At 42.9% G+C, this 27,955-nt stretch overlaps 2 protein-coding genes, 1 non-coding gene and 1 pseudogene across 7 annotated transcripts in view; 2 read left to right on the top strand and 2 right to left on the bottom strand.

Annotated features, from left to right (window-relative positions):
- Nucleotides 1-2,442, top strand: part of SH3D19 (SH3 domain containing 19) — a 115,658-nt gene extending 113,216 nt beyond the window's left edge. For all 5 annotated transcript variants that reach the window (XM_084856251.1, XM_084856248.1, XM_084856250.1 and 2 more), the window contains one exon: nucleotides 170-2,442. In XM_084856251.1, the coding sequence (XP_084712377.1) occupies nucleotides 170-286 (117 nt within the window). In that variant the 3' untranslated portion in view covers nucleotides 287-2,442. The remainder of the gene's footprint in view (nucleotides 1-169) is intronic.
- A 5,352-nt stretch (nucleotides 2,443-7,794) lies between these two features.
- On the bottom strand, nucleotides 7,795-12,260 carry RPS3A (ribosomal protein S3A). Its single transcript, XM_084856258.1, has 6 exons — nucleotides 12,175-12,260; nucleotides 11,061-11,164; nucleotides 10,544-10,731; nucleotides 9,981-10,189; nucleotides 8,257-8,366; nucleotides 7,795-7,949 (listed from the first exon to the last, which is right to left on the bottom strand). Exons 1-6 carry the CDS (start codon nucleotides 12,234-12,236, stop codon nucleotides 7,828-7,830), a joined length of 795 nt encoding a protein of 264 aa, XP_084712384.1. The 5' UTR covers nucleotides 12,237-12,260; the 3' UTR covers nucleotides 7,795-7,827.
- Nucleotides 8,134-8,201, bottom strand: LOC146343959 (small nucleolar RNA SNORD73). Its single transcript, XR_014792809.1, has one exon. It is a non-coding gene; the product is annotated as a small nucleolar RNA SNORD73 (small nucleolar RNA).
- Nucleotides 12,261-12,350: 90 nt separating the features above from the next.
- On the top strand, nucleotides 12,351-20,581 carry LOC146343957 (serine protease FAM111A-like; annotated as a pseudogene).
- The last annotated feature ends 7,374 nt before the right edge of the window (nucleotides 20,582-27,955 follow it).

Here is a 27,955-nt window from a genome sequence, read left to right as displayed (position 1 = left end):
TTTGCTCTACATCTTGTCTAATGTAAAGAAACTGCAAGCTAATATATAACACTGTAAGCAAAATATCACCAGGGAGAAGAGTCTACAGTGTTTCACAGTACTGAAAAGAAATATGTGTGATGGGTATTAACAAAAACTGATGTTGACTTTAATTTACCTATTCCAACAGGCTGGTGATATCATAACAGAACTAGAACCTGTAGATGAAGAATGGATGAGCGGAGAACTCCATGGCAAATCTGGAATATTTCCTAAAAACTTTGTCCAGATTCTACAATTTTCCTAAAGATGAAAATTCTGGACCATCTGCCTATACAAATGAACACCTTACTAGCACAAAAGCACATTATACTCTGGGCAGCAGAGAGGTTTGCTCTCTACGATCACTTGATCTAATCTTGACTATCAAATGCATTTTTGCACTATTTTTATAACAAGTATACTAGATTGTATAATATTTTGTTTCCAGTTGACACTTCCTTAAAAGCCCTACTCACTGATTTTTCCAAGCAACAGAATTTGGTACAATCCTGGACTATTAAGCCATCTGTATTTTAGCAGTTTTAGCTTTCTAAAGTATATTTCTAAAGAACTGAATATTCAAATTCTGCTTGAGATGCATCTCTTCATTCTCAGTATAAATACCATGTTCCGTACATTCTTAATAGGCAGTGTGAAAGCAATATATCCTGATATATTATCATCACAGTGTGTGTTTTGCTTAAACTATGCAGGTTCAATTACCCATTGCTTAATGTAGCTATCACTTTGTGTTAGAGGGAAGCAGCATGGAACAGCAAGACTCTCGAGGCATAGCTATATGGTTATATGAACCTAAGAAGGTGCCTTCCACTGGGTCAGCCCATTCCTGTTTAGCCCAGTACTGTCCACCTTGTCTGGCAGTGGCTCTCCAAGGCCTCAACCAGTGGTGCTTCCCACCATCCGTTATCTGATCATGTGACCCTGAAGCAGTTGGTGTGCAAAGCACATACTCTACCACTGAGCTGCCTTGGGGCCCTTTCTGTTCCTTTAAACAAGTAAACTTCCAGAAAACAATTCCACAAGGTTTACAGGCAACTGATTCCATTACCTAGCAGCTGTTAGAAAATGTTTTTATATATACAGAGTGCTGCTTCACAGATTCATGTTTCTTGTATCCATTTGTAATTTCATTTTAGATTTTTCTAAATCACGTGACTTCCTTTGTCATCTTTTTACCAATGTGTTATATGTATTTGTGAAATACGCCTCACTACCATGACTGTTTATTCTTACAACGGGACAGAATTTATTTCATATATCATTACTACAAATTTATATCAAAGTCTATTTTGCCTTACTTCTTCTTCACTGGGTTTTCTCTCTTCTTTTATGTCCCCCAAAAGGTATGGAAATATGGCTTGGCTGTTATATGTGTGAAAGTATCAAATAGAAAGGTTCTCTCCTCCACTCCTCCAGTTTTCCACACAATTTTTAAATAAAACGATGCTTAAAAGGAAAAACAGAAAGCAGATGGCTACATTACACTTATGGCGCAATCCTATGGCCGCTAGTCAGCAGCTAGATGGCTGTAGGAGTGGTCGGTTCCTGCAGAACCAACCTGCACCCCTTCCTGCGCCACCTCGTAGGAAGCTTGGATTGCCCCCACGCTCAGAAGACCAGCATGGAGCAGGGGGAAAGGGGCATTCCTGGGGGCAGGAAAGTCAGAAGTGCTGGTGTGACACTTCCTATGTGTAATTCGGCCTCCCCACCCCATGCTCCAAGGTCCCACAGCTAGACAGCTGAAATCAGCTGTCTAGCTGCAAAAGCAGGGTGGCGCTCCTCACTGCTCCTCCCACCCTGCAGTGGATAGGCAATTGCCCCCAGGTTCGAAGGCAGCCATCGATCCCCATAGGATTGCTGTCACCCCTATGTTTATAAAGTACAGATCTGTGCTGAATAATTCTCATTACACACTTCTATTAGTGTAGGAAACAGCACATTATGTAATACAATATAGATCTTAAATCACAGACAACTAAAATAAAAATAACACGCTCAAGGAACAATGAAACTCCAAAAGCAATTGTATCATCTGAACAAGTTGAGATTAGAATCCACTCAACCATTCGGAAAGTGTTCCTTACGTGGAAAACAGGAATACCTTGTGGTATCATGAATTTGTTAAGGTGTAAGGCTGCCTCCTGCAGTTGTTCACAGAGATCCCGATATGGTATACTCAAACAATTCACCACCACCCCAATTATACAATCAGAAGGCACTGGCATGTGAAGTACAGCTAAATGCTTTTCAGAGTCAAATCTGGAATTTGGGAACTACTTTTCATAGATAAGTTGAGTTCTGTTTAATTTGGTGTCTCCACTTTCTTCCTACCACCCAAGTTTTATTTCTGCATGGGAAATAGGAGTTGATCTGCATTTTAAACATTATGTTCAATTTGAATTTTTTTTAAAAAACAAAATGCAAGCATAAAGGTGTTAGAAACATTAATACACACAGCCCTGAACGCTGCAAAGCAGAATTAAGTGACTAGAACCAAATGTGATTTCGTTCTCATCCACATATTCTGTTTTTCTTTTGTAGGTTGTATCTATTTGTATACTTCCTCTTCTGAATAACTATGTTTATGCACATATTTTCTTCAAAATGGGGTCAGTTTCAATTAGACGAATTCACTAAGGCAGTTGAAGAAATTCCTTAAAATATGGGAGCAAAAGTGACCCCTTTAGTTGGGTTTCCTCCAGGATTGTCTGCTTCTGACTGGTTTCCTCAGGCTTACACTCCCTCTCCCTGCAGTGTCAAGTGAATGGCCAAAGGTTTTTTTACACAGGACTAGCCCTAGATACTGGAAATTAAAACCTCTTTAAAGACGTTTGATTTCAACAAGTCAGGAAAAATTCCACATTCAAATAACAGGATTTTCCCAGAGCTGTGTGTAAGCTGCTGTTCGTTCTGTTAGTAGAAGAAAATGGCTGCAGGGCCAAAATTGCCAACCTTCCAACACAGGTAGGATAAGACAAATAGTAATTCCATCTAACATTAAGCAGTCTAGTGATGTCATAATGGTGAAGAGGTATAAGGAAGGTCTGTATGAATATTTGCGTACTGAACACCATGGAATCTTTCCATCTCGTGGGAAATGCTACCCTGTCTACCTAAAAGCTAACAGAGCCTCGTGTGGCGCAGAGTGATAGGCAGCAGTATTGCAACCGAAACTCTCCCCACGACTCGAATTTGATCCCAGCGGAAGCTGGGTCCCAGGTGCTCAGGGCGACTCAGCCTTCCATCCTTCCGAGGTCAGTAAAATGAGTACCCAGCTTTCTGGGGGAAAGGTAGTCACGATGGGGGAAGGCAATGGCAAACCATCCCACTATAGTCTGCCATGAAAATGCCAGCGCAAGCGGCATCCCTCTAGGAGTCAGTAATGACTCGGTGCTTGCACAGGAGGAACCTTTCTACCTAAAAGCATTTGCTTCTGGAAAACTCTAGGCTGTTTACCCACTCTTTCAGCCTATACAGAGAAAATACTAATGTGAAATGCATGTGGGCTGCAAGAACCAAAGTTTTGGATTACCTGCACCAAAGAACATATGAAGGCTTTGATGGTACAAAGGCAATACCTTTTGGCTTCTCGGCCTTTTGGCTAAGATTAAGTGTAATACAAAGGCAATACCAGCCTTTCCACCCAGCTTTTATGCTTCCTAGCTTTCATCCTGTATAATTTTATGTCAATTTAGGAGAAGCAAAATCAGTTGTTAGCAACAGTTCAATACATAACGCTGCTTGCCACATCAGGCTTAATTTTTCTCCTTTTATAAAGCTGTATACACCAGTGCAAATCTTGTGTACACTTCAAAAGGAGTGATTGACATTTTACTGAGTCACTTAAGGTGACCAATGAAGGCCAACTCCAAACAGATTGCGTGCAATATTTACTTGTTTGTTGAAAGTATCTGCTTTTCTAATGGTTTCATACAAATATTTTGAGGAAGTAATAATTTAGCCATTTAGAGGAAGCTGAGAATTGTTTGGGGGAGGCAGGGGGGCTTTTAATGAAAAAGTAAGAATTACTATTTTCTTAGTAAGATGGTAATTGGATATTTTATCTATTAGCATTTCATACATTTAAATAAGCATCTGGCTGAGCAATATTACTAGTCTCACAGTTCTACATACCAAGACTCACTCACCAAAGGCAGCTTCATTTCAACAGTGCCATCTAAAGGGCTCTTTATGGTTTTAATGATCTAACCTTGAAAAATACTCATTCGGAATTAAATACATTACTAGTTGATATCACTTTCCAGAATGAGACCATAAAGTATTATACTAGCACTTTCTAAAATCCTCACTGAATACATGTTAAATGGGAAAGCAGCATAAATAGGGCAGATTAGCCTAAAATATATTATATAGTCATGAATATAAACTAGGAGCTGTTGATGGTATAGCGATTTTTTAAGCTTCAGATTATTTTTACTTAAAATAATTTTCTTTGAAGATTACAAATGTGTGTACAAAATAAGCCATTTTGCCTCTAGAAGTTCAATATATTTTCCCCAATTTTGTGGTACCAGTACATTTGTGTTTAACCAATAAACTTGTATAAGTGAAGCAACTGACTAGATACCTCAACAACTTGGGATGCAATTCATCTCAGGAGGTTCAGCTAAGGCATTTTTCAAGAAGCTGTCAGTTATACCATCTTTTAAAAATAATCTGACTTTAAAAGATTACCTAAATACAGATGTATTAAAGTCTTTTATATATTACAAGTGGGACCTGCAACAAAATCTCCCTGTGAGTTAAGTGAGAATTCAGTGCCCATTGAGCACGCTTTTTTTTCTCATTGTGATATTAATTCATGTATACCAAACAGAATTGATGTTTTTCCAGTTGGAAAACATTTTACCCAATATCTATCCATATGCAAGGGGAAAGTTCCAGATGGTTGTTACAGCCTGATCTCTTCATTCAAAAATAACTTCCCTGCTGTTCAAGCTTGTCCAAATAAATACGCATAGGATGCACCCTTGGTTAGTAGTAAAGCATAAGTTCACACAGTGGTAATAGATTCTGGTTTAATTGGGCTGACTTTTAGTGTCATAGGGTTGGATCAGCCTGCTAAAAATGCTACATAAAAGGTTGGGGGACCCTGCTGAACGAGGTAGGCCATGGGATCCCTTAACAATTGGGCAGAGACAAGTTCCATTAACATCAAGGAAAGGCTCAGTACAATTTTCAGGAACTCCTCTGCACCACACCCCCTCCCATCCAGCAGGGCCCCTGATCCTCCGTGTAGCATTCTCAAGAGTGGGGGAAGGGGCGGGTTACCATGAAACAGGGATCCATTTCCCCCAGCCCAACCAAAAGTGGGGGAGAAATTTCAGACGCCTAGAGCTGAAGCCAACCCATAATGTTCAGGATAAATTTATTTAAACATCTCAAGAAAGATTTCAATCAAGTTTTGCAGCTTGGAACTTGTAAATTTCTTGAATGAACATGCTTACTAACACTGGATGCTATAACAAAGCATATTGGTTTACAAATAGAGCATTTATATGCCCTAGGACAATAATCCAGAACTTTTGGGCACGAAGGTTGCAGTGCAGAAATTTTCCTGCTTAGATATGAATCAGATTTTGTCCACACATGCCAAGACACTAAGCAAGATCACTTGAAGGCTAGCCACGTGAGCGTAGCCTTTAACTATTAATCAACACATGCATAATCAAGATTAAGCCCCCACAAAACCCCAGTGAGACTCAAACATGTTAAGTGGCCTCCAGGAGCCACAGGATTGTATCCATTACACCATTAGTGTAGGTGTGAGCAACTTGTAGTCCGCCAGTTGTGTTGGACTTCAACTCCCATCAGCCCTAACCAGCATAGCCAATAGTGAGGGATCATGGGAGTTATAGGCAAAAACATCTGGACGGCCACAAGATGCCCACCCTTGAAGAGTAGAAAAAGTACAAGAGGTGTGTGTTGTTGTTCTGACAGTGCAGGGATAGGCAAGTTATGACCCTCCATCATCTCTCACCACTGGCTATGCTGGCCAGGGCTGATGGGAGTTGCAGCCCAACATCTGGAGGGCCACATGTTCCCGGCCCCCACACTAGTGCCAATACAACCAGTAGCAAAGGTGTGAGGAACCTCTGGCCCATAGGCCTAACCCAGTTTGTAGAGGCTACCAGGGGGCTTGGGAAGGATCAAAATGGGGACGAACATTTAATTAAAACCTAAACACAAATGGCCATGGGCACAGAAATGAACACTTAAATTGATGTGAAAATTGTCTCTGATCTATGATTGGAAATAAAGTGATTCCTCCGGGAGTACTCTTGCAAGCATTGTCTGAGTCCCTTGCCACCAATTGGGACAGTGCTTGGAGGAATCACCAGCCGAGTCCCTTTTTCCATGCAGAGAGGCATGGAGTGTCACAGGCTCCTTGGAGGCCTCTCTCAGTCTAATCCAGTAGCCAAGTCCAGACACAGTCAAAGGGATTCTTCTCAAAGCTTTATTCCTCTTTTACAACTTAACAACTCTGTTAGCAACTAGATATGAGCAGCAGAGTACCTATGCCCAAAGTGGGAACAGTTGGTCCCCGTTTGAAGGAGAATCACTGGCAGACCCCTGAACTTAAGGACTAGGGAGAGTCCCTCCCCTTTTCCCTTGGATCCTCTGGATGCAACCGTTGTTTGCACACCAACCGGGCACTACGCCTCCTTTCCACGCCCTCCATTTGGCACCGCTCCCTGCGTCAGTGTCGCACGTCCAGCAAGTCTGCTTCCCGCGCTCTCTCACTCCCAGGACTGCTATCTATGCTAGGAATGCTGGTGGGAGGAATCTCTGCCAGCTGTTAGCCCTGGGAAGGATGAGCGCGCTCCTCTCCCAGGAGCGGCTGCTCTTCCTCAGAATCAGAACTACTCTGGGATTCTATGGGCTCAGTGTCCACCCTGACATGGAGATAGGAAAGATAGGTGGTGTGGGGGCAGGGCCTAGTCTGGGACAAGGCAATCAAACAAGGCACTGGACTAAAAATGGTCCCTGCATAAGTAACATCTAATCCAGTGAAACTGTGCAGAACAGCTGCAGAAGCAGGATAAAACTACAGGATATGAGACTTGGGCAAGCAGAACTTTGCACTAGTGGAATGACACAGTTGGTACAAAAATAGTTGGAAAACAAAAGTGAGGGGAAAATTTCCACAAGCAGGTTAGTAAGACATTTTGTAGGCTACTAACTTTTGTGGGCTTATTTACAAGGCTGAACTAGGGGATTGAATCCAGATGAGGTTAGTTGTGCAAGTTAGTAATAACTTAAGTCCCACCCATTTCAACTGGAACTGTTGTGCAGCAACCTTGGTCTGGACACAACTGGCTGACATCCACATTTTGCTGCATACTGAATAACTGCTGCTGTGTGTCAATTAACAATATGCTCCCTGGACTGAGGAGCAGACACCAACACTGAACATCTGAATGAGCATTTTTCCTCAGCTGGCCAAGTGGCGTGAATGTATATACTCTGATTTTATTCAAGCAGACTTCAACTTTACTGCTTAGGTAGTACCAACTGCAACCCAGGATACCTGCACTGCTCCATCTGAATATCCAGATGTTACTTGGCAAAGTACTTTGAAACAGAGAACACCCTGACTACTTTTGCTTTTAAAGTTCAAAATTACCCAAATGTTAAGGCCAATTCACTTGCAAAGTCAGAGGCCTTTAGCAAGCAGTATGAATATAAAATATGAGGAAGTGTTCCATACAAAAGCACAGTATCACACAGTTTATATTAAACCTTTTATTTTTGTATCTGATTTTAGACAGACTCTTGCACAGGGGGCTCATACCCATCAGCTCGTTCTACCTTGGCACCAGTTTCATCACCTGATGGCTTTCCAGCACCACCACCTTCACCATGCAGTTCCATGAGCTTGCCCACTACAAATACAAATGTAACACTGTAAATTAGTATGTCAATTTTGTGTTAAGATCCTACATTTTGAGCAAAGTTAACTGTATATTCTTCTAAAGAATAAAACCACATTTAGTATTAAATTGCTTGGCTATTCATTAGGTGCCATTCAAAAGCCATACAGAATTAGCCTTTGAAGTGCTTTATGGGAATGTCAGCATTGGAAAAAGAGTAATCATTGCATCATCTGGGACCGAAACAAATTGTCATCATTCATTCCCACACCAAATTAATAGTGAATGCTAATCTTTTTATAAATATAAAGCTACTTACATTCAAACTTGGGCTTCTTAAGCATCTTGACTTTACGAACGTAGACATCATGAAGGGGATAAATTGACTGACATGCTTTTTCTATGTCTTTACCAATGCTGTCTGGGATCCTAGAATGGCAGGAAACAGTTCACTTAGCAGCCTTCAAATTACCATACCCAACAGAAGCAAAGGAACACCGAATTGAAGACATCTAAAAGGTTGCAATATTTTTATTTCTGCCTCTCTCAAAAACCTTCTACTGCTGGAGCCTGAGCAGGGATGGTACCTCAGGGACTGTGTCCTTCTCCATTGTTTGTGCACAACTATGACAATGAAAGATGGCAACTGGACCTGTGGATCCAAGTCTGAGCCAAGAACACGTTTATGTGATTCAGCTTGGTCAGACAGATTTCAGGCTGTAAAGTTACAACGCAACATAAATGCCAGGGGTAGACAACCTGAGGTTGGATCCTGACTTAGTCATACTCTGAGTAGACCAACTGAAATCAATGGGACTTCGTCATGACTAACTTAAATCTCAAAGCGTGACTAGGTCTGGATCCACACCCTGGTCACCTTCCGCATGTTTTGGAGTACAACTTCCATAATTCCAAACCATTGCCCATGGTGGCTAGGACTGATGGGAATTGTAGCTGAAAACACCTAGAGGGTACCAGATTGTCTACCCCTGAGTATGCACAACAAGGTAAACCAGCTAAGGGATTTTATTATGCCAGCCTCAGCTATCATGTATGCATGGGGTGCCACACATAACAGTTCAAGAAATTGCAAGTTAAAAATAAGAGATTTGTCTCAAATATATGATTGGGATGGCAGGGAATAGTACTGCAGGGTTGGGGGACAAAAACAAACAGCTACTGCCTCACAAGGGAAAGGGAAGCAGAATGAGTAGAGGTTGGGACAGAGAAAAGCAAATGAGCACCACCTTCGTAAAACGACAGAGCTGACAGAACAGACCCTCCCACCGCAAAATGAAGCCTCTCATTTCTTTTCTTCTCATTAAGGAACTTCCATTTACCATAAATATGACATTAAGATGACTATGAGAACAGCGTAATTCCATGTATGGCTGAAGGTATCAGCCAATACTTAAAATGGGATGAATCCAGGCGTACTCATACTTAAGAGAAGAACCATGAAATCAATGGTGTAAGTTAGTTATGACTAACTGAAACTTCAATAGGTCTATTAAGTGTGACTACATCTGGATCCATCCCAATATAACCATCTGGATAAGCTCCAGAAGTGTAGTGTGAATGCTAAAATCTATGTGCTCTACCTTCTTGTTCGTCAATCTGCCAGTTCTTTGAAAGGAAAAACTGAAGACAGCTTTTATATAGCATTCAACTACCTAAAGTGGGTCATACTTTCCCATTTAGATCTCTCACTTTTTTGAGGGGTTCAAGAGGAAATGAGAGTTAAAAACAGGTCCCATGTGACCATATGCAATTAGTGGTGTGTCTGAAAAATCTGAAGTCTACTGATATATTTATATAAACAGGTTATTGTAAACAAACTCTATTTAAGCGGGGGGGGGGGGAGTTGTGGCACTCCAGATGCTTTGGCCTCAAACTTCCATCAGCTCTAGACAGGATAGTTAATTGTGAGAGATAATGGGAGTTGCAGACAAAGACAAAGGGCCATAAGTTGCCCACTCCTGATTTAAATTAACATGGAATGAAGACTGCCTTCCTAAAGGATAGACACAAATTTCAACCTACAGCTTATTGACAACTTCTTTCAGGTCATTTGTTTGTACTTCTCGTGTCATGATTTCCACCATTTTCTTGCGGATTTGGCGGACCTGCTGGTGCTGGGCATAGGAAGTCTTGCGAATCTGGTTAGTTCGCTTTTTGGTGAAGCCAACACAGAAAAGGCGTAGAAGATACCCGTCTGTAGTTTTGACATCAACATGGGCTTCGATCATTGTCTGGAAAATTGTAACACAAGAGTTCTAACACAGTTTCTTAACATATAAGATTATTATATTTAGATAAGAGCACCTAATTACTAACCAACAAGATCAACTGAGTTCAGTAGAACTCCCACAAAATACACTTAAAAGCCTGCAAGTGGTCATATCTTCAGAAACAAAACAAAAAACTCTGCAACTATCCATCTTTTATGATTTGCTGGAACCACTTCTAATTTAGGATCTGGCACTGTGTACATGTTAGCTGTTAATGTTTATTTGTTATTCAGCATCTACAGATCCTCCCTCCTGCAAAAAGCAACAAAGTGCAGCATTCACAGCTTAGGTCAATTACATGCACGCATTACTAACCTGCCATTTTTTCACCATCGAACACATTTTGTCACGTGTGAGATCCATCCCATGGAAGTTTGTAAGACAGTTTTTTCCCTGCACATCCTCTGTGATCAGTTTGAATTTACGGAAGGCAACTTCATCATTCTGTAGGTCAGCAAGACTTACTTCAAATACACGGCCCTTAAGTCCATCAGAGGCAATTTCTATAAGTATTAAATAGTATTAATGTTTGTTTCATAAACAACTGCTAAACTAACAGCCAGATCCCAAGATACAATGTTCATACTAAATGTTGGCTACTTTTGCTTTCCTCTACATTACTGTCCTCACATGTGACAGACAAGAATTCAGCAGATGTTCGCTGGACAACTAATTTAAAAGGTTTAAAGCCTTACATTTCAAGCAGAAAACACCACCCACAATATTAAAAAAAACAGCGCCACAAAAATCAGTTCACAAAGTTTCTGCCTAGCAAACGTTAGAAAACTATACCATAATTAAATACCAGAAATTTCATATCAAGATAACTTACTTGTTCCCTGAGTCCTGGTGACTAATGTCTTCCCAATGTTTCGAATATTGAACATTGCTGGGGCCTTGACATCATACCAGTCCTTCTTTGAGAAGGGATCGACCCTGATTTTCAAGAGAAGGGGGTGGGGGGGAGTGTGAGTCTTCAGATTGGCTCTTTTCACATTTCAACCTGCAATTTTCTAGTAGTCTCAAAAACATTGTTCTTCAGCCTCCTCGCTAGCACAACCAAACACAGATCCCATATTTTAAACATACCATGTGCTTTGCATTATTTGTTTCATTCAGCTAGACGACAACCACGTGAGACACATCTCCACTGCACAGGCAAGGAATTGAAGCCCAAAGGCAGCTTGCTTGCTCCCTCCCCTTCTCACACGTGGATGGCCTGAGATTCAAAACCGAAGTCTTCCAGACCCAAGCCAACATTGCCTTGCATCCAGTCTAGTTACAGCAAGACACACTTCAGCTCTGCTAATTTGGCCCAAATAGAACTTTTACCTTCCCAGACATCAATACCTCACCGTAGCAGCAACCAAGGCCACAATCGAGAGTGCTGCAACATTACAACGCAAACCAAATTATAAAGGGCCATTCCTACCGTATCTCAATACTCCCATTTCAGGAAGGCAACGACGCTGCATCTACGAGTAGGCTACATAGGCTATCCAGTCCAGTCCGATAGTTACTGGGCTGCAGGCTACTGCGGCAGCAACCCCTTCGCCCGAACTACTTCTCAGAGAAGAAAATGCAGCTGTACCGAAGGCAGGCGCGTAAACCTCGTCGCGAGAGCAGAGGAGCAAGACGCAAGCGCAGCAAGCGCTCGACTTTGGGTGCGGAGAACGAGGCCCGGAAGCCCAGAAACCCGGAGCAGCAGCCTTGCTGGGCCTCCTTCGGGCCCTCGAGCCCGGGGGCCGCTCGCGCCCACCCCGTGGCCTTCCTGCTCTCGCGGTTCCCTCTTTTCCGACCCAGCCGCCACGCCGGCAGCGCTCAGTCTACCCCTGCCCCCCCCTTCCACCATCCAACCAGTATCGCAGGCATCCGACACCCCCGGGGCGCGGACCCCGCTCAGCCGCGCGCCTGCCATCCCCGCGCGCCGGTCTAGCCGGACTTACACTTTCTTCTTCGCGCCTTTCTTGCCTCCTTTAGTGAGGCGCTTGTTCTTGCCAACCGCCATAGCGCCGCGCCGGGAGCCAAAGAGGCCGGAAACTCAAGACCACGCGAGATTATACGAGAACCGAGTTCACGCGCGCGCCTGCGAGAGAGAGAGAGTGAGTTCCGAGTCTCGCCGATGTCGCGAGAACAGCAAACTGCGTGGCTTGGCCGAGACGAGCGGGAAACCAGAGCGGCCTCTAGCGGAGGAGGGCTCGGCGCCAAGCGCCCTCAAGACCCGTACGATTACATGCCCCCGTTCGCCCGCCCACGAAGGCGCCTCCTCCCTCGCCTGTTACCTTTAGCGGCCCCCGCAGTACGCTGTGGAGAGGGAGAGCGGGGCCGTTCTGTCAGCCCTGCTGAAAGAATTAATTTAGCCCCCTCGTCCCTCCCCATTCCTTTTTCCTTGTGTGCCACGTCTTTTTAGGTTGTGAGCCTGCGGGCAGGGACGGCCTTGGTTAATGGATAATATGTAAACCTCTCTGGGAGCCTTTTTGGCTGAAGAGTGGCATGCAAATGCTTCAAATAAATAAATAAAATGGAACCATTCACTGAATTTTGTTGTTGTTGCTTGCAATACTCCGTGCACATATTGTAACCCTAAACTGGTATTGGTAAAACTGCTCCAGAGGACTGTCCCATAAGGGCACAATCCTATCTGGATAGGCAGCTGCCTCCGAACTCAGAGGCAACCACCTATCCAATGCAGGGCAGGAGAGGGGTCCCCTCCGCACTTCAGCCCCCTTGCATTTACAGCTAGACAGCCGATTTTGGCTATCTAGCTGTGGGACCTCAGAGTATGGGAAGCAGCATCTGGACAACACGTAGGACGTGCCGTAATGGTATTTCCAACTTCCCTGCCCCACCGCCGCCAGGAATGCCCATTTTTGCCGCTCCACGCTCCTCTTCCGAGTGCGGGGCTGTTCCGTGCTGCCTACGAGGCAGCATGGGAGGAGGTGGAGGTTGGTTCTCAGGGAACCGACCTCGGAGCGCAGGCTCCGAGCTCATTTCCCAGGAACCAACCAATCCTATGGCTGTCTAGCCGCTGACTAGCGGCCACAGGATTGCACCCTAAATCTTTTGCCCCCTTGACATAGAACTAATACATTGGCTGAGTAGGCCGAGTTTGCTTCCACCTGAGCGGAGCTCTGCTAACTGGGTTATCTCATCAGTGGAAAGGGTGTTGTTCAGTCGTTCAGTCGTGTCCGACTCTTCGTGACCCCATGGACCATAGCACGCCAGGCCTTCCTGTCCTGCGCTCTCTCCCGGAGCGTGCTCAAGTTCATATTCATTGCATCCGTGATGCTATCTAGCCGCACTCTTTCTCAATTCCCCCATATGCCCCCCAGAAAATCTGCTCTGGATAGTTGGACAATCTGGAACGGGGGCAGGGGGTGTGCATGGGAAGGGGAGAATTGGCAAAAATCACCTCCTCCCCCCATCCACCGACAAGACCCTGTGCTGCATTTTGGTCTCATCTGTGAACAGAAGGAGCCTTTCTTTTCACAGAAGCCTAGTTAAGATCCTAGTTTATATAATTAAGTTACTCCCATCCTTTACTTTTATTTATTATGGAATTTATAAATAGTTCCACATCAAGAGAGATCAGAACAGAGTGCAACAAATTAAAATACAAAAACATCACATTAAGAGCAGAAATATAAATAAAACTGGCTGTAATGTAGTCATTAGGCAGGAAATACTTGCCTGAAAAGAAAGGTTTGTATACCAGTGTTCAGATTATGAAAGTGATTTAATGCTGACACACATTTGCTGCATTCTGAAGCAATTGTTTTCAGGGCAGATTATACATGTCAAAACCAGAATTAGAATCACCAATTTCTACCAGAATTGGGGTGCAACATTGCACCCTCAGGATGGAGGCTTCCAGACTTGGAGTGTTCTGTGTATCCAATGCCCTGCCGGGCTGAAGCAATCGTGTTTTACGCTAGATGGGCTTTTTTGCCTGTCTAGCAACAGTGCTTCAAACAGAGAGGGAGGGAGGCTGGAAGAGGCTCAGGACAGCTCATATCCTGGCATCTCCAGTCTCTTCTCCCATCCACTGGAATGTCCCTTTCCCCCCGCTCTGAGGTGAAATTTTCAACCTTGGAGGCCAGCCGGCATGGTTCTTTCCATGCCAGATTAAGGGGTCAAGGGAGAAGGATCAGATTTCTGATTCTGCCGAGATCGGAGCGCTGTCTCCAACCTTGGAGCATGGGGGAATCTCCACCATCCTATGGCCCAACAGACAATGTCTAGAGGCAATAGGATTGCTCCCTTAAAGTGTTTGTTTGTCTCAACTCTTAAGTTGTTGTATAAGGAATCTCTTGAGGGTTTATAGGGCTTCTCTGCCATGATATAATACTGTTGTCCAGCTGTTTTCCTCAGACGGGGAAATACTTCAGGTTTTCCAAATTCCCAAACTGTATTCAGTGCCTAAAGAACAGATGCCCCATAGAGGTGGCCATCCATCCTCTACACACGATGCAATAAAAGTACAAGGTACTCAGCATACTGTTGTAAACCAGTATTTTAAAACAGTTGTATTCTAAACTAAAGACAAATTGTGTGGGTAGATATATTGGACAAACAGCAGTTCATGGAAAGAGCAATCCTATGGTCCCTGGAGAGCATCCCAAGGACCATAGGATTCTTCAGAGTTCCCCTCCAAGGCTGTAGACATTGCTATGACCTCAGAAGGGGAATTCCCAAGATATGATCCCTCCCCTGCCCCCTCACAGCCATGGTGACAAAGACCTGCGTGGCATCTGCATAAGTGGCCTCAGGGTGGCCTGAAAGGGGGAAATGCGGGGGGAGGGGAGGTCAGATGACAAAGAATCCTTTGGCCTTTCCAGCCCCCACCCCCATCGATGTCCTGTCTCTAGAAGGGCTCAGAGACCCATCTAGAGAAGAAACAACAACAAAGGAGGGCCAAAAGGCAGAAATCGCCTTTGTTGCTCTTTCCACCCTGACAGCAGTAGCCTGACAGGGCACTGGATACTTGGAAGCCTCTGAGATCGGAAACTTCCCTCCAATGAGGGCACAACACATAGGATTGTGCCCCAAGTGGCTATTTCTTTTATACAAATAGTCACAGATACAATTAACATGTTCTGCAGAGAAATTCAAATGTTTATAGCCTGTTCAAAGCCTGCTTTAGAACAGAAAAGAACCTTTTTAATAATCTTGCAAAATACGAAGCATGTTTTAGAGACACTTCTCCATGCAACAGGATGCCCACAATCAGCTCTTAGAATTGTGAGTGACATAGGGCATATCTACCCCAGCCTAAAACCCTGCATTTAAAATGTGGCTTTCTGCTTCCGTTTTAAATGCAGGATCACAACGACTCCCTCTTTCACTCCCTTCCTTCCTTCCTTCCGCCCCTCCCCTTTCCCCCTCCTTCTCCCCATATCTGAGTCTTCCATTATCTTCCATTGATCTCGCTCCTCTTCTTGCCACTTTTCCTCTTCACAGAGGGAACTCAAGCAGAACATAATAGCTCATTATCTACAATCTATTTAAAAATGGAACAAAGGGCATTTAGTGCAGGAGACACCCTGGAGGGTCACAGCGTCATGTAAAGAGCCCACAAACATCCGTAAAGGAGCAATCTCAATTGCAGGATAAAAGCTCCGTGTGAAGAAAGCCATAGCCTCCTTCACATACAAAGTCATAGTACATTTAGTGCAAGAGCAGGGGCAGGATACCTGTGGCTCTCTAGATGATGTTGGGCTACTTCTCCCATCATCCTTGACCATTGCTCATGCTGGCTAGGACTGATGGAGTTGGTATCCAATGACATCTGGAGGGCCACAGGTTCTCCACCCCTGAGGTAATGATAAGGCAACATAAGTACAGTGAAATATATGAAGTCCATGGATCCCATATAATGCTCTGGGCCAAGGAATTAGTCTTGAATCAGGGTGCAAACTTGAATCACTGATGTGCTACAGTATAAATGACAATCTCAAGGAGGGATTACCACCAAAAACTGTTTCCTAGAACCAGTGCTGTAAAACAAACAGTATTTTATATGTAATTAAGAGTACACATATTCTAGTACTACTTTTTTAAATGTAAAAATTATTTTGAGATATTTAGGGCGCAATCCTATCAGGATAGGTGGTCGCCTCCAAATTCGGAGGCGACCACCTATCCAATGCAGGGCAGGAGCAGCACAGAGGGGATGGTCCCCTCTGCACTTCAGGCGCTCTGCATTTGTGGCTAGACAGCCGAAATTGGCTGTCTAGCTGTGAGAAGGTGGGGGCAGATGCCAGACGATGCATAGGAAGCGTCAGAATGGCACTTCCAGCCTCCCCGCCCCAGCCTGCCCCCAAGAACGCCCCGTTTTCACCGCTCCACACTCTTCTTACGAGCACAGAGCGCAGGGCCAATCTGCACTGCCTACAAGGCACCGTGGGAGGGGGCGGAGGTCGGTTCCCAGAGAAGTGACCTCGGAGCACGGGCTCCAAGATCACTCCCCAGGAACCGACCTATCCTATGGCCATCTAGCCACTGACTAGCGGCCATAGGATTGCGCCCTTAATGTTATATAGGGAAATAGACTTTTGTATACTGAGATTTTCTAAATTATCATATTTTCAAAATACAGAAATCTATAGATCATTTCCTCATTCTTAGCTTTAAAATAAAAATGGTTCAGTAGGCCGAAGTAGAGATTTTCTCTTTCTAAAGGGTGTTTGTTGCATTCACTCAGAGTAAACCTTCTGCTCCTGAGTAGGACCTAAGGATGTTCATATGCCCTGGGTGTCAGAACTGTAAGCATTTTCTTAAAATTCCAGGTCCTGAATATGTAAGATCCATGGGGATTTCTGAAACTTCAGAAAGGCCCAGATTCCCAGTTTGCTCAGCTGCTACAAGTCCTATAGGTTTTCACTTACATTTCCAGATAAAGAATTAGACACTGTGCCAAGGCTTAACTGACTGTTTGATTCTAGTGGATTAATTCACAGAGTGTGTCCTTATCTAAAAGCATTTTTTTACAGGACTGAGCACTTCACATGACATGTGTGGTTGCAGCCCCCATGCAACTAAGATGTTGTACTACATGCTTTCCACTCCTGAACTGCAGGTTCATATGATGTTGTGTTTTAATATGGTAAGTCCATCATAATAAATCAGATGCTGTTTGTAAAGGTATGATAATCCATGTCAGAGGAACAGGATGCAGTGATGATAGCACCACCTTCTCACAGGGTTCTGTAGCATATAATGTGATAATCTGCCAAATCTCCTTTGCAGTCTGCTCTGCGTGCACTTCTACAAGGAAGTGACTTCTAGATGTATTTAAAATGTATCTATCCTGCCTTTCACTACAAGACTTTAAAGGCAGATGATAAGCTGAAATGTATAACTAAACAATCTTAAACCTATCTCTGTTTGATCATTAACTTACATATATGTATAAATAAAAGTGTCAAAACATGGCATCCTCTGTTGTGATAATATGCAATGGGATTGCCATCTTTCTGTGTTGGGGGGAGTTAAACATTGGGTGAGATAGGAGCATGTGGAAATGAGCACTGAGATTTTAAAAAAAGTATAACTGGGAGGACAGAAATAAAACCCCAAAGGAACAACGTATAACCAACAATCAAACTTTCAAACAGGTGCAAAGAAGAATTGCATAAATCTCCATAGGCACAGGAATGAACATTTAAATTGATGTGGAAATTATCCCTTTGCATCTGTAGCCTCCAGTTCCTGGAACTCAGTCCCATCATAACCCAGAGTCCAGCAGTGCCTTGAACACAAATACACAGGCTGATGGACCAGTAGTGCCAATGGAGGAGGCACCAAGCACTAAACCAGAGACATCCCCACCCCACAAGTCCAAGCTGCCAGAGAATCCCTGAACTAAGATGCCACAGACTCCTCGGCTGAGCACCCCTGAGCACGAGACCCTTGAGGCTGGACAGAGACTGCAGTTCCCAAGACTATGTCCTGAAAGGGAACAGCATATTTGCTGCCAAGGACCTCACAATCCATGATCCAGTATGCCAACACAGACAGCACACCAAGCATGAGGTCATATAGAGTTGGCTCCTTGCTAGAGGCTTGCCCCTTTAAGGCTTTCCACTTTTCAAGATGGGGGTGGAGCCTAGGAGAGGAGGCATAAAAGGCTTCTCTGGTCCCCAGTTTTGTTGGAACAAGTTGTTAGGAGGGTGCTTTGTGTTGTGAGTGCCCTTTTGGGATCAGTACAATTCTGTATGTCTATTGGCGGATTCCTACTAATCTCTTATCTCCTCTGTTTCTCTTTTGATGCCAGCCTTTTCATGTATGCTAAATAACCGATGAAAAATGAATTGCAGTAGTTTGAACCTGAAAAATGCCATAGAAAAGGTAGTATCTTCCATTTATTACAAGCAATACATTGGCCTAACCACTGATTCCATATAAAGGATTATGTTTATGATGATAGCCATAGGCCTCTATTATGTTTACTGCTAATCAAATATGTGTGGTTTTTTAACTCAACAAGACAAGACTGCATTTCTTCAGACTTGTCTTTAAATTTGCCACCATTAATGTGAATGTTCACTTGCGTAACTATGCTGGATATGACTGGGTTCAAATTCACTCTCGCTGCAGCACATTGCTACACCAGCTTTAGAACAAAAAACCATCGTGGCATCTTCCATCTCCACTTCCAACTGCACAAGCCTACTGCCTTCAGTGATAAAACTGGGTAAGGAAGCATTTATTCAGCTCTAAAAAATCAGCAGAAGATGATACAATGGAAACTGACACTGCTGTCTGAAACGCTAAACTATTCGCTAGCTACTGAACTGTGAAAGTTGGAAGACTAGAGCTGAACAAAACAGCACCCAAAATATAGTAAAGCCATATTTTTTGTAACTCGTTTTAATAGTTCATGTTTTTTCTTAAGTAACATATAGGGGGGCTCACACAATCCCCTCACACAGTAGAAGTGTGTGTTAGGTAGTCATGTGGCTAGCATCACCCATCCACAGATGCATGTGCCAGCCACAGATCCTGCCAATAGCGTCACATGACATTTGCTAGCCATAGTAATGCCTTGCGTGCATAGGCTGTTCCACATGAGGGGGAATACCGATTGGCCCAGGATTCCCTGTCAAATGGAGGAAAATCTACACACATCGGGATACTTTACAAGGCTGCCAAATGTGAAGAGGTAGTGGGGTCCCTCACCGGCTATACATCTGCTTTCAACGCATAAGAGGGTTCATGTGAACCCACCCCATATGCAACTGTTAACAAATTATCTAACATGTATTTTGAAGTGGTAGTGAAGACTGAAAGACATGCTAGATCTGGTGGTGGTCCAAATAATGAACAGATCTCTCAGGCCTCTCCTAAGAGGCAGCAGAATCCTTTTCATTATTTTAAACCTGATTTCCTGGACTGGTATTCTGACTTGAAGGAACAAAGTCACATCTTTAACAACTTCTTTGCCTATACCCAGAAGCCAGACAAGCAGAAAAAGAAGGTTCTCGGAGCGTACAAAGTAGCCTTTGCAAAGAGATAAATTCTGTTCCACTTATGGTGCTAAAGATCCAAACTAATCACAGTGAGTCAGTTGGGTATATAGAATAGGGCATTACTGAAAAGGAGGCTGTTGCTACTTGCTTTGTCTTGCATGATAGGTACATACTAACCTGCCACCATGTGATAGTTGGAGAAGGAGTTGAAGAGAAGGAGTGGGCACTCAAAATTAGCCAGTTGGCCCATGTGATTTTCTCATATGAACCAGATGACTAGCTCTCACTAGAAGAGTGGTTTGAAATATCAGATGAAGCTGTTGATTTTGCTGCTGTGAAACTGAAGAAAACTGGAAACAAAAGTAAGGTTCCAGCAGGCTTGGTGCAGTTATCTTTCCCTCCACCATGTAATGATCTTGTTTACATCATTGGTCATCTAGATGGAGCAGCAAAGTCTGTGGGTGGCTGTTAAATTGTCAATGAATTCAAATGCCAAGAGGAGTATACTAATCACTTTCAGCAGGGCCAGGAGACAGAATGCAACAACCACTATGGTTTTGATTACTAAGGTAAAAATTGCATCCATGCATACAATCCAAGAGATAATAAATAATCCTAATGTAGTCACCTATGATACCCCTTTCTACTGCAGGTCCTCAGGTTCACCTGTGTTTGATGGCTATCCAGTTGCATTGCATGCTGCTGGTTACCTTTAGGCAAATACAAACCACGCAGCATAATTGAATATAGCTATTTGATTATGTCAGTCCTCTCAGTAATTAAAAAGAAATGTAAGTCTTAGTATGACTCTGAAATTGGTCCTGTCATATGGGCTGGTCCTGATGCAGCAGAGCAGGGGCAACTTATATGCCCAAACATCTGAAGGGATACAGTTCCCAAGATCACTCATCATTGACTATGCTGGCTAAGGCTGATGGGCATTGTACACCAAAATATCTGGAGGGACACAAGTTGCTCACCCCTGCAAGAGAAGGTAGCGTGTGTAATTACCTGTCTATGGATGTAGAAATGGAACCATTGGTTTAATACTGTTGTGCGCAACCCCACTTTGAGCAGTCAGACGTTTCAGGCTGTACAGCACTTAATCAAACATTGGATTCCTTTGGAAGGAGATCACAGGAGGCTTATGGTGTTTTGTAATATTTGAATATATACATGTTGCACTTAGGTGACAAAAGATGAAGTTCTCAACTTTATTGGCAAATTGAACATAAATAAATCACCAGGTCAGCTGGTATCCATCCTAGAGTTCTTAAAAGAACTCAGATATGAAACTGTTGATCTTCTAACAAAAACATGCAACATATCCCTAATATCAACCTCTGTACCAGAGGACCGGAAGATGGCCAATGTAACATCAATTTTTTTAAAAAAAGGATTCGGGGGGATCCAGGAAATTACAGGCCAATTAGCTTAACGTCTGTCCCAGGTAAATTGGGATTTATTTGTTTTTTAATATATTTTTATTTATTTTATATGAATGAAATAAACAGTACCAAAATTACCAACAACCACATCAATGCTTCAATTTCTCGGCAATACAATATTCTGATGAGGACACCACAATAACAAAAAGAGAAGAAAAAAGATAAAGGGAAAAGGGAGGAGGAAAGGAAGCGAAGAAAAAAATAAGAAAATTCTTTTTCAGGTAAATTGGTTGAAGGCATAATTAAAGATAAAAATTAGTAAGCATATAGAAGGACAAGCCCTGCTGAAAAAGAATCAACACGGCTTCTGCAAAGGTAAGTCCTGTCTCACTAACATTTTAGAGTTCTTTGAGAATGTCAATAAACCCGTACACAGGGGTGATCCTGTCGACGTTGTTTACTTGGACTTCCAAAAGGCTTCTGACAAAGTCCCTCACCAAAGACTCCTGAGCAAACTTAGCAGTCATGGAATAAGAGGACAGGTCCTCTTCTGGATCAGTAACTGGCTAAAGAACAGACAGCAGAGAGTGGGAATATACGATAAATTATCCCAATGGAGGGATGTGAACAGTGCAGTCCCATAGGGATCTGTATTGGGACCAGTGCTTTTCAACTTGTTCATAAATGATCTGGAATTAGGAGTGAGCAGTGAAGTGGCCAAGTTTGCCGATGACACCAAATTATTTAGGGTGGTGAAAACAAAAAGGGATTGTGAGGAGCTCCAAAAGGATCTCTCCAAGGTGGGAGAATGGGTATCTAAATGGCACATGCAGTTCAAAGTAAGAAAGTATAAAGTGATGCACATTGGGGCAAAAAATCCAAACTTCAAGTATAAGCTGATGGGATCTGAGCTAGTGGTGACTGACCAAGAAAGAGATCTTGGGTTGTGGGTTGGTGGATAGCTCAATGAAAATGTCGACCCAGTGTGCAGCTGCTATAAAAAAGGCAAACTCCATGTTAGGCATAATTAGGAAAGGGTCTTCTTCTTCTTCTTCTTCTTCTTCTTCTTCTTCTTCTTCTTCTTCTTCTTCTTCTTCTTCTATCCCACCTTTTCCCCAATACTGGGACTCAAGGTGGCTTTACAACATTAAAACTTGTACAGTTAAAACCTATAAACAGAGGTATATAAAAGTTAAAAATATAATTAAATCATCAATAATATTAAAACTGTATAAAATATCAAAATGTTAAAAGACAACAAGAAATATAACCATAGTATCCATCCATCAGGAACTCAGAATAAAACTGCCAATATATAAATCTTATATATTGCACCTCAGAATAAAACTGCACCTTCTATAAATCTATAATGCAACCACACTTAGAATACTGTGTACAGTTTAGGTCACCACACCTTAAAAAAAGGGTATTATAGAGCTGGAAAAGGTACAGAAAAGGGCAACTAAAATTATCAAGGGGCTGGAGCAACTCCCCTATGACAAAAGGCTACAACAGCTAGGATTGTTTAGCTCGGAAAAAAGGCGAGTAAGAGGAGACATGATAGAGGTCTACAAAATTATGCATAGTGTGGAGAATGTGGATAAGGAGACGTTTTTCTCCCTCTCTCATAATACTAGAACCCGGGGTCATCTATGACGCTGATTGGTAGGAGATTCCGGACAGATTAAAGGAAGTACTTCTTAACAAAGTGCATAGTCAAACTATGGAATTTGCTACCACAAGACGTAGTGATGGCCACCAATTTGGATGGCTTTAAAAGGGGTTTAGACAAATTCCTGGAAGAGAAGGCAATCAATGGCTACTAGTCCTGATGGCTCTATGCCACCTCCAGTATCAGAGGCAGTATGCCCATGTACACCAGTTGCTGGGGAACAAGGGCTGGAGGGTGCTGTTGCACTCGTCTCCTGCTTGTGGGTTTCCCATTGACAACTGGTTGGCCACTGTGTGATCAGAATGCTGGACTAGATGGACGCTTGGTCCTTCTTACATTCTTAAGTTCAGCATTAAATACTCTAATAGACATCCCACAGTTCGCTGCTCTCCATCAGATTTCTAGAGGCACTGCCAACAGCATAACATCCTTGAAGTCTTGTGTCTGCCTGATAGGTGCTTGCTGTTCTGTCTTTACACAGAAACGTTGAGTGCTGTTTTTAGTGGAAAGGCGGGATATAAATGTAAATTAAAAAATAAAAGATAGAGCAGGAGTGCAGAACCATAATCGGGTGGGGTTCTGAATTGCCCTCCATCAGGCCCTCTGTGGTCTGGATGCTGGCAGTGGGTGTGGCTACACCCACTGTCATCATTGTCCTGCTGGCCACTCATTTTGCTTTTTTCCATGCTGAGAGAGGCACAGAGTTCTGTACCTCTCTCAGCATGGAGAAAAGGACTCAGCTGGTGCTGGGAAGAGCAGCCACTCCTCCGGATCCCAGCCAAGTTCCCCAACACACTCCTACTCCACAGGTGCTGAGCTGAGATTGGAGATAACAGCAGGGATTCCTCAGGGAGGCAGAGCTTAGAGGCCAAGCCCTGCCCCCTGGAGGAACCCAAGGAGACTCTGCAGACTGGATGTTAACCTCAGCGGGCCAGAGGTTCCGCACCCCTGACTTAGGCCTGATCTTACTCGGTCACTAACACTTGCATCAAAATTGTTAAGATGTTTCCGAAAGATGTTTCCAAATTCCAGGAAGCTGCAAGTTGCTACACAGACAATGCAAAATTCTCTTCTCTACTAGTAAAGTCTGAAAAATGGAAAATGTTTATATCTCTCGCTCATAACTTGTAACGTGCAATCTACAACAAAAGTGGAATCAGGCCAAGCAGTCTTGGCCTGATTCCAACAAGCGAAGCCCAAGCTTCAGTACAATGCTTTGGAGCGAAAAAGGTCTCTATAAGTGGACGACACAACAAATGTTCCACACAAAGAGGGATCCTGACCCATTCAAGTTGCCTTCTCATGTGGAAGATATGTACATGTATATGTCAGTAAATGCCTAGAGCCCATTCTCTCTCACAATTAACATGCAGATGACTGGGGGTGTCACTAACCCCCAGCTCCCCTCACACCTCCATTAAGGGTGCAATCCTATGCATGTTTAGACATGCTGGATGGGGAATGCTGGGAGTTGTAGAACTTTTTTCTGTCTAAACATGCATACCATTGCATCCTAACTCCACTGATTGGCTGGAAAGGCACATGCACTTGCTGATGAGGAAGCAGGAGCCGACTGAATGATGCTGACAATTACCTGAATCGTTAAAAAGAATAAATGGAAACTAAGTCATGAGGAAAAATATCAAACATTCAAAACATAAAAATAGAAACATGAATCCAAGTGACCTTCTAATATTAAAATGTCAAGTGCACAAACCAGAGACTGATAATATAAACTCTTCCGTCTTCAGCAGCTAAGTATAGATAGAACTGTGCACTTGAAATTATAGACATTTACATAATTTAACTGCTTCCTAATAATGTTATTTGAGAGAAAAGGGGTGAAATACCTAGATTCACGCTCGACGATCAGATAAAAACACAGTCAAAAAGTTATATTCCTGACAGCAAATTCTAATTGGAAGCTTTGGCAAAATGTTTATGAATCTTTAAAAAATAGATATGGTTCTCCATAGTGAGTGTGTGTGCGTGTATGTGTGTAGTCCTCATTTGGGTTTTGTCTTTGGGAGTCATGGTTTACAAAAGAACATTCAGGGATGCCTAATCTTGATACACACTGCTGAAACCACTGTATTTTGAAGTATTTTGTTTACATAAAATTCATGTTTTGTGAAATATGAGTATGTGATACTGTTCAATAACACAGGAGGATGGGGAACAGGTGAAATCCAAGCCAGCAGAAGGTCAACTAGTGTTCTGTAGCTAAAACTTCACTGAGATTCAGCTTAGAGCAAGAAAAGATCATCCTTCCTCATTACTGTTCTATGTGTAATGCAGTCAGTCTCAGAGGGCTTCTTCACACAGAACTTTCATCCTGCTATTGAGATAGCTCACTCAGGGAAGTTTGCGGGCCCTTTAGATGACGTCGTGAAACTCCAGGGCGTCACCTGCACTAAATGGCCTTTATTCTGTTTTTTAAAAGACAGGCGATAATGAGCTATCAAACTACCCTGCTTGTGTTCTGCTTGAGTTCCCTCCGTGAAAAAGGAAAAGGCCAAGAAGAGGATCTAGATCAATGAAACATATGGAAGACTCAGATAAGGGGGAGAAGGAGGGGTAAAGGGGGGGGGAAGGAAGCACGTGTAAAGGGAGTCCATGTCTTCGGACTTTTGCATCCATCCATTTATCCCCACCACCACCACCCAAAAAAGGAGACATAGCTGCTAGACACACATTTAAAGTAATGTTTGTTTTGGCCCTGAAAAGCTGGTATGGGGGATCTTCTGGAATAGTTTTGGATGTGGTGCAAAGGACTTGTACAAATTGAGAATTTGGTACAAATCAGGTGGGGGCACCTTCTGACTGTCAGGGGTAGCGTTTCAGTGTCACAAGCAGATGCAATGAGAAAGAAGGTTAGTAAAGCCCCACTGCACAGAGTTCTACTCATGCTACTTCATACCTCCCTGTTCAGATGTAGGCATGTTAGGTATGATGCAATTGCAGGAAGAAATTAAATTGCATACTGGGGACTTAAAAAAAATAAATGAAAAACTCTCTTTGACTACATTTTTACTACCAGTATAGTGTACTGGCTAATAGTATGAGCTGGAAAGTCCACATTTGAGATCTGACTTCTACTACAAAGTCACTAGCTTTATTTGCTCTCAGCTTCACCCCCACCCGTGCCCACTACATCAGTAATAAGAGTACAATAATACTGACCTGCCATACACAGATTACTAAAACAGTACACATGAACCACTTAGAACACTCAGAAAAGGCATTGTATATAAAATCTTCACATATTCATGCTAGCTGAATCTAAAAGTGAAGCAGTATTTTAGCTCCACTATAATATTGCCTTGATAGTTATAACTATTCTATATAATGTACACTACAATTAAATGTTCAGTATTTCCCATTATTGTACCAGCATTTGTGGACACCTCTTTTAACAGAGTCAGTTATAGGACTGCACTATTAAATAATTTCTATTTCTACACTGTGCTGCCTACTGTACTGATTGGATAAAGGAAATCCCTCCTGTAGACAATGGTAATTGTATTTATCAAAAGCAGGCTTAAAATCTACAGTTCACACCAGCCAAAATTCTCTCATCTACCTACTATTACTGATACAGAAGCGTGAACATTGAAAGTTTGTCCATCCTTGTCCTACTGTGCTTAATACAGTATATACTCACATAACATAGTGATTTCTCCTTCCTCCAAAGGCTACATCTTCAGCCTCAGCTTTGCGTAGATTTATGGGCACAACAACACACACTATTTTACTTTCAAGGAACAAGGTAATACAGGAGGCGGGGAGGTTATCTTTCAGGATTGAACCCCTGATTTAACACAGTGACACAACAAAAGCTGAAGAAAGCAAAAAGTCTCAGCAGAATAACGAACCAGGATAATAAGACATGGGTGTTTAACATTAGTGCTGTGTGAAATCCTGTTAGACATACTTCTGATTTTAAAGGAAGACACTCAGAAAGAAAGCTAAATATGTATATCCGTAGGTCCATGGGAAACTTTCTATTACAGTCACATTTATTACAGGCATCGCACAGAGGGGAGTTCTAGGAAGAAATATTATGACTGCTGTAGAACAATACTATCCCAGTATCGATGTGTCAAAGAACATAAAGTATGTTGGCACATAATAAGATCTGGACAGGGAAGATCTGGATAAATGAAACTATACTGCCTATACATATATTTTAAATCAGCCTTGCACACTGGGACTCTCTTCAGCAGGCTTTATGGGGAAAATTTATGTCGGACCTAAATAAAATTATGGCAAATTGTCAAAACAACAGTGCTCATGGCACATTACTCTGGGCCCTAGGGTGAGAATGTATTTCCATATATGCTGTTTGTCTTTCCACAGACACCATTCGAATTGCAGCTTCCTTATTTCCTATTCTCATGACAAACTCTGACAGCAGATGTACTAATTCAGACTTGCCACTTCTCAGCACTATTTATAGCTTCCAGATTTCTTCAACATAGTTTCTGCAAGAGGCTATGGATGCTGACCCCTGCGATTTCCCCAAAATGCGGGAAACTCGACTGCATAATTTATGGAAGGTGAACAAACTGAGACTCAACTCAGACAAGACAGAGGTAATGTTGGTTGGTGATTCATCTGGGTGAATGATGCTCAACCTGTTCTAAATGGGGTCGCACTCTCCCCTAGGGGATCAGGTCTGCAGTCTGGAGGTGCTTATTGATCCAGCACTGTCCTCCAGAGGTCACTTGATCCAGGGATCAAGTGACTTCTGCACCTTGAAGTGCCTTTGGTGGATACATCCTCTGTGACCTTACCTGGATGGAGATTGCTTGGCTGCCGTTACCCATGCTCTTGTAACCTCCTGTTTAGACTATTGCAGTGCATTGTGGGGCTGCCTTTTAAACAGTTTGGAAAAGGCAGTTGGTCCAAACTGTTTAAAAGGCAGCCACTAGATTACTAACTGGGACTTAGTGGTTTGACCATGTTATGCCTGTGCTTGGGCAGCTGTGTTGGCACTCAGTCCATTTCTGGCCACAATTTAAAGTACTGGTTTTAACCTTTAAAATCATAAACAGCATGGGACCAAGTTACCTGAAAGACTGCCTCTTCATATGTACCTAGTCGAATTGCAAGACCTTATTCAGAAGCCTGACTTCCCACTGAATGAAGTAAGGTGGATAACTATCAGGGAGAGGGCCATTTCAGTAGTGGCACC

This window comes from Heloderma suspectum, chromosome 5 (assembly GCF_057233095.1).
Source record: "Heloderma suspectum isolate Gila_16-S chromosome 5, 16-S_ref, whole genome shotgun sequence".
NCBI lineage: Eukaryota > Metazoa > Chordata > Lepidosauria > Squamata > Helodermatidae > Heloderma > Heloderma suspectum.
Note: the sequence above shows the minus strand (reverse complement) of the source record. Positions and strands in the feature narration are given on the sequence as shown.

What these genes read in the sequence shown, in the direction of transcription:
- RPS3A (XM_084856258.1), bottom strand. Translation starts at nt 12,236, where the DNA reads ATGGCGGTTGGCAAGAACAAGCGCCTCACTAAAGGAGGCAAGAAAGGC. An exon ending in AAAGGCGCGAAGAAGAAAGT is followed by an intron (nt 11,165 to 12,174) that starts GTAAGTCCGGCT and finishes CTTGAAAATCAG; the next exon opens with GGTCGATCCCTTCTCAAAGA. An exon ending in AAAGAAGTTGTCAATAAGCT is followed by an intron (nt 8,367 to 9,980) that starts GTAGGTTGAAAT and finishes CTGCCATTCTAG; the next exon opens with GATCCCAGACAGCATTGGTA.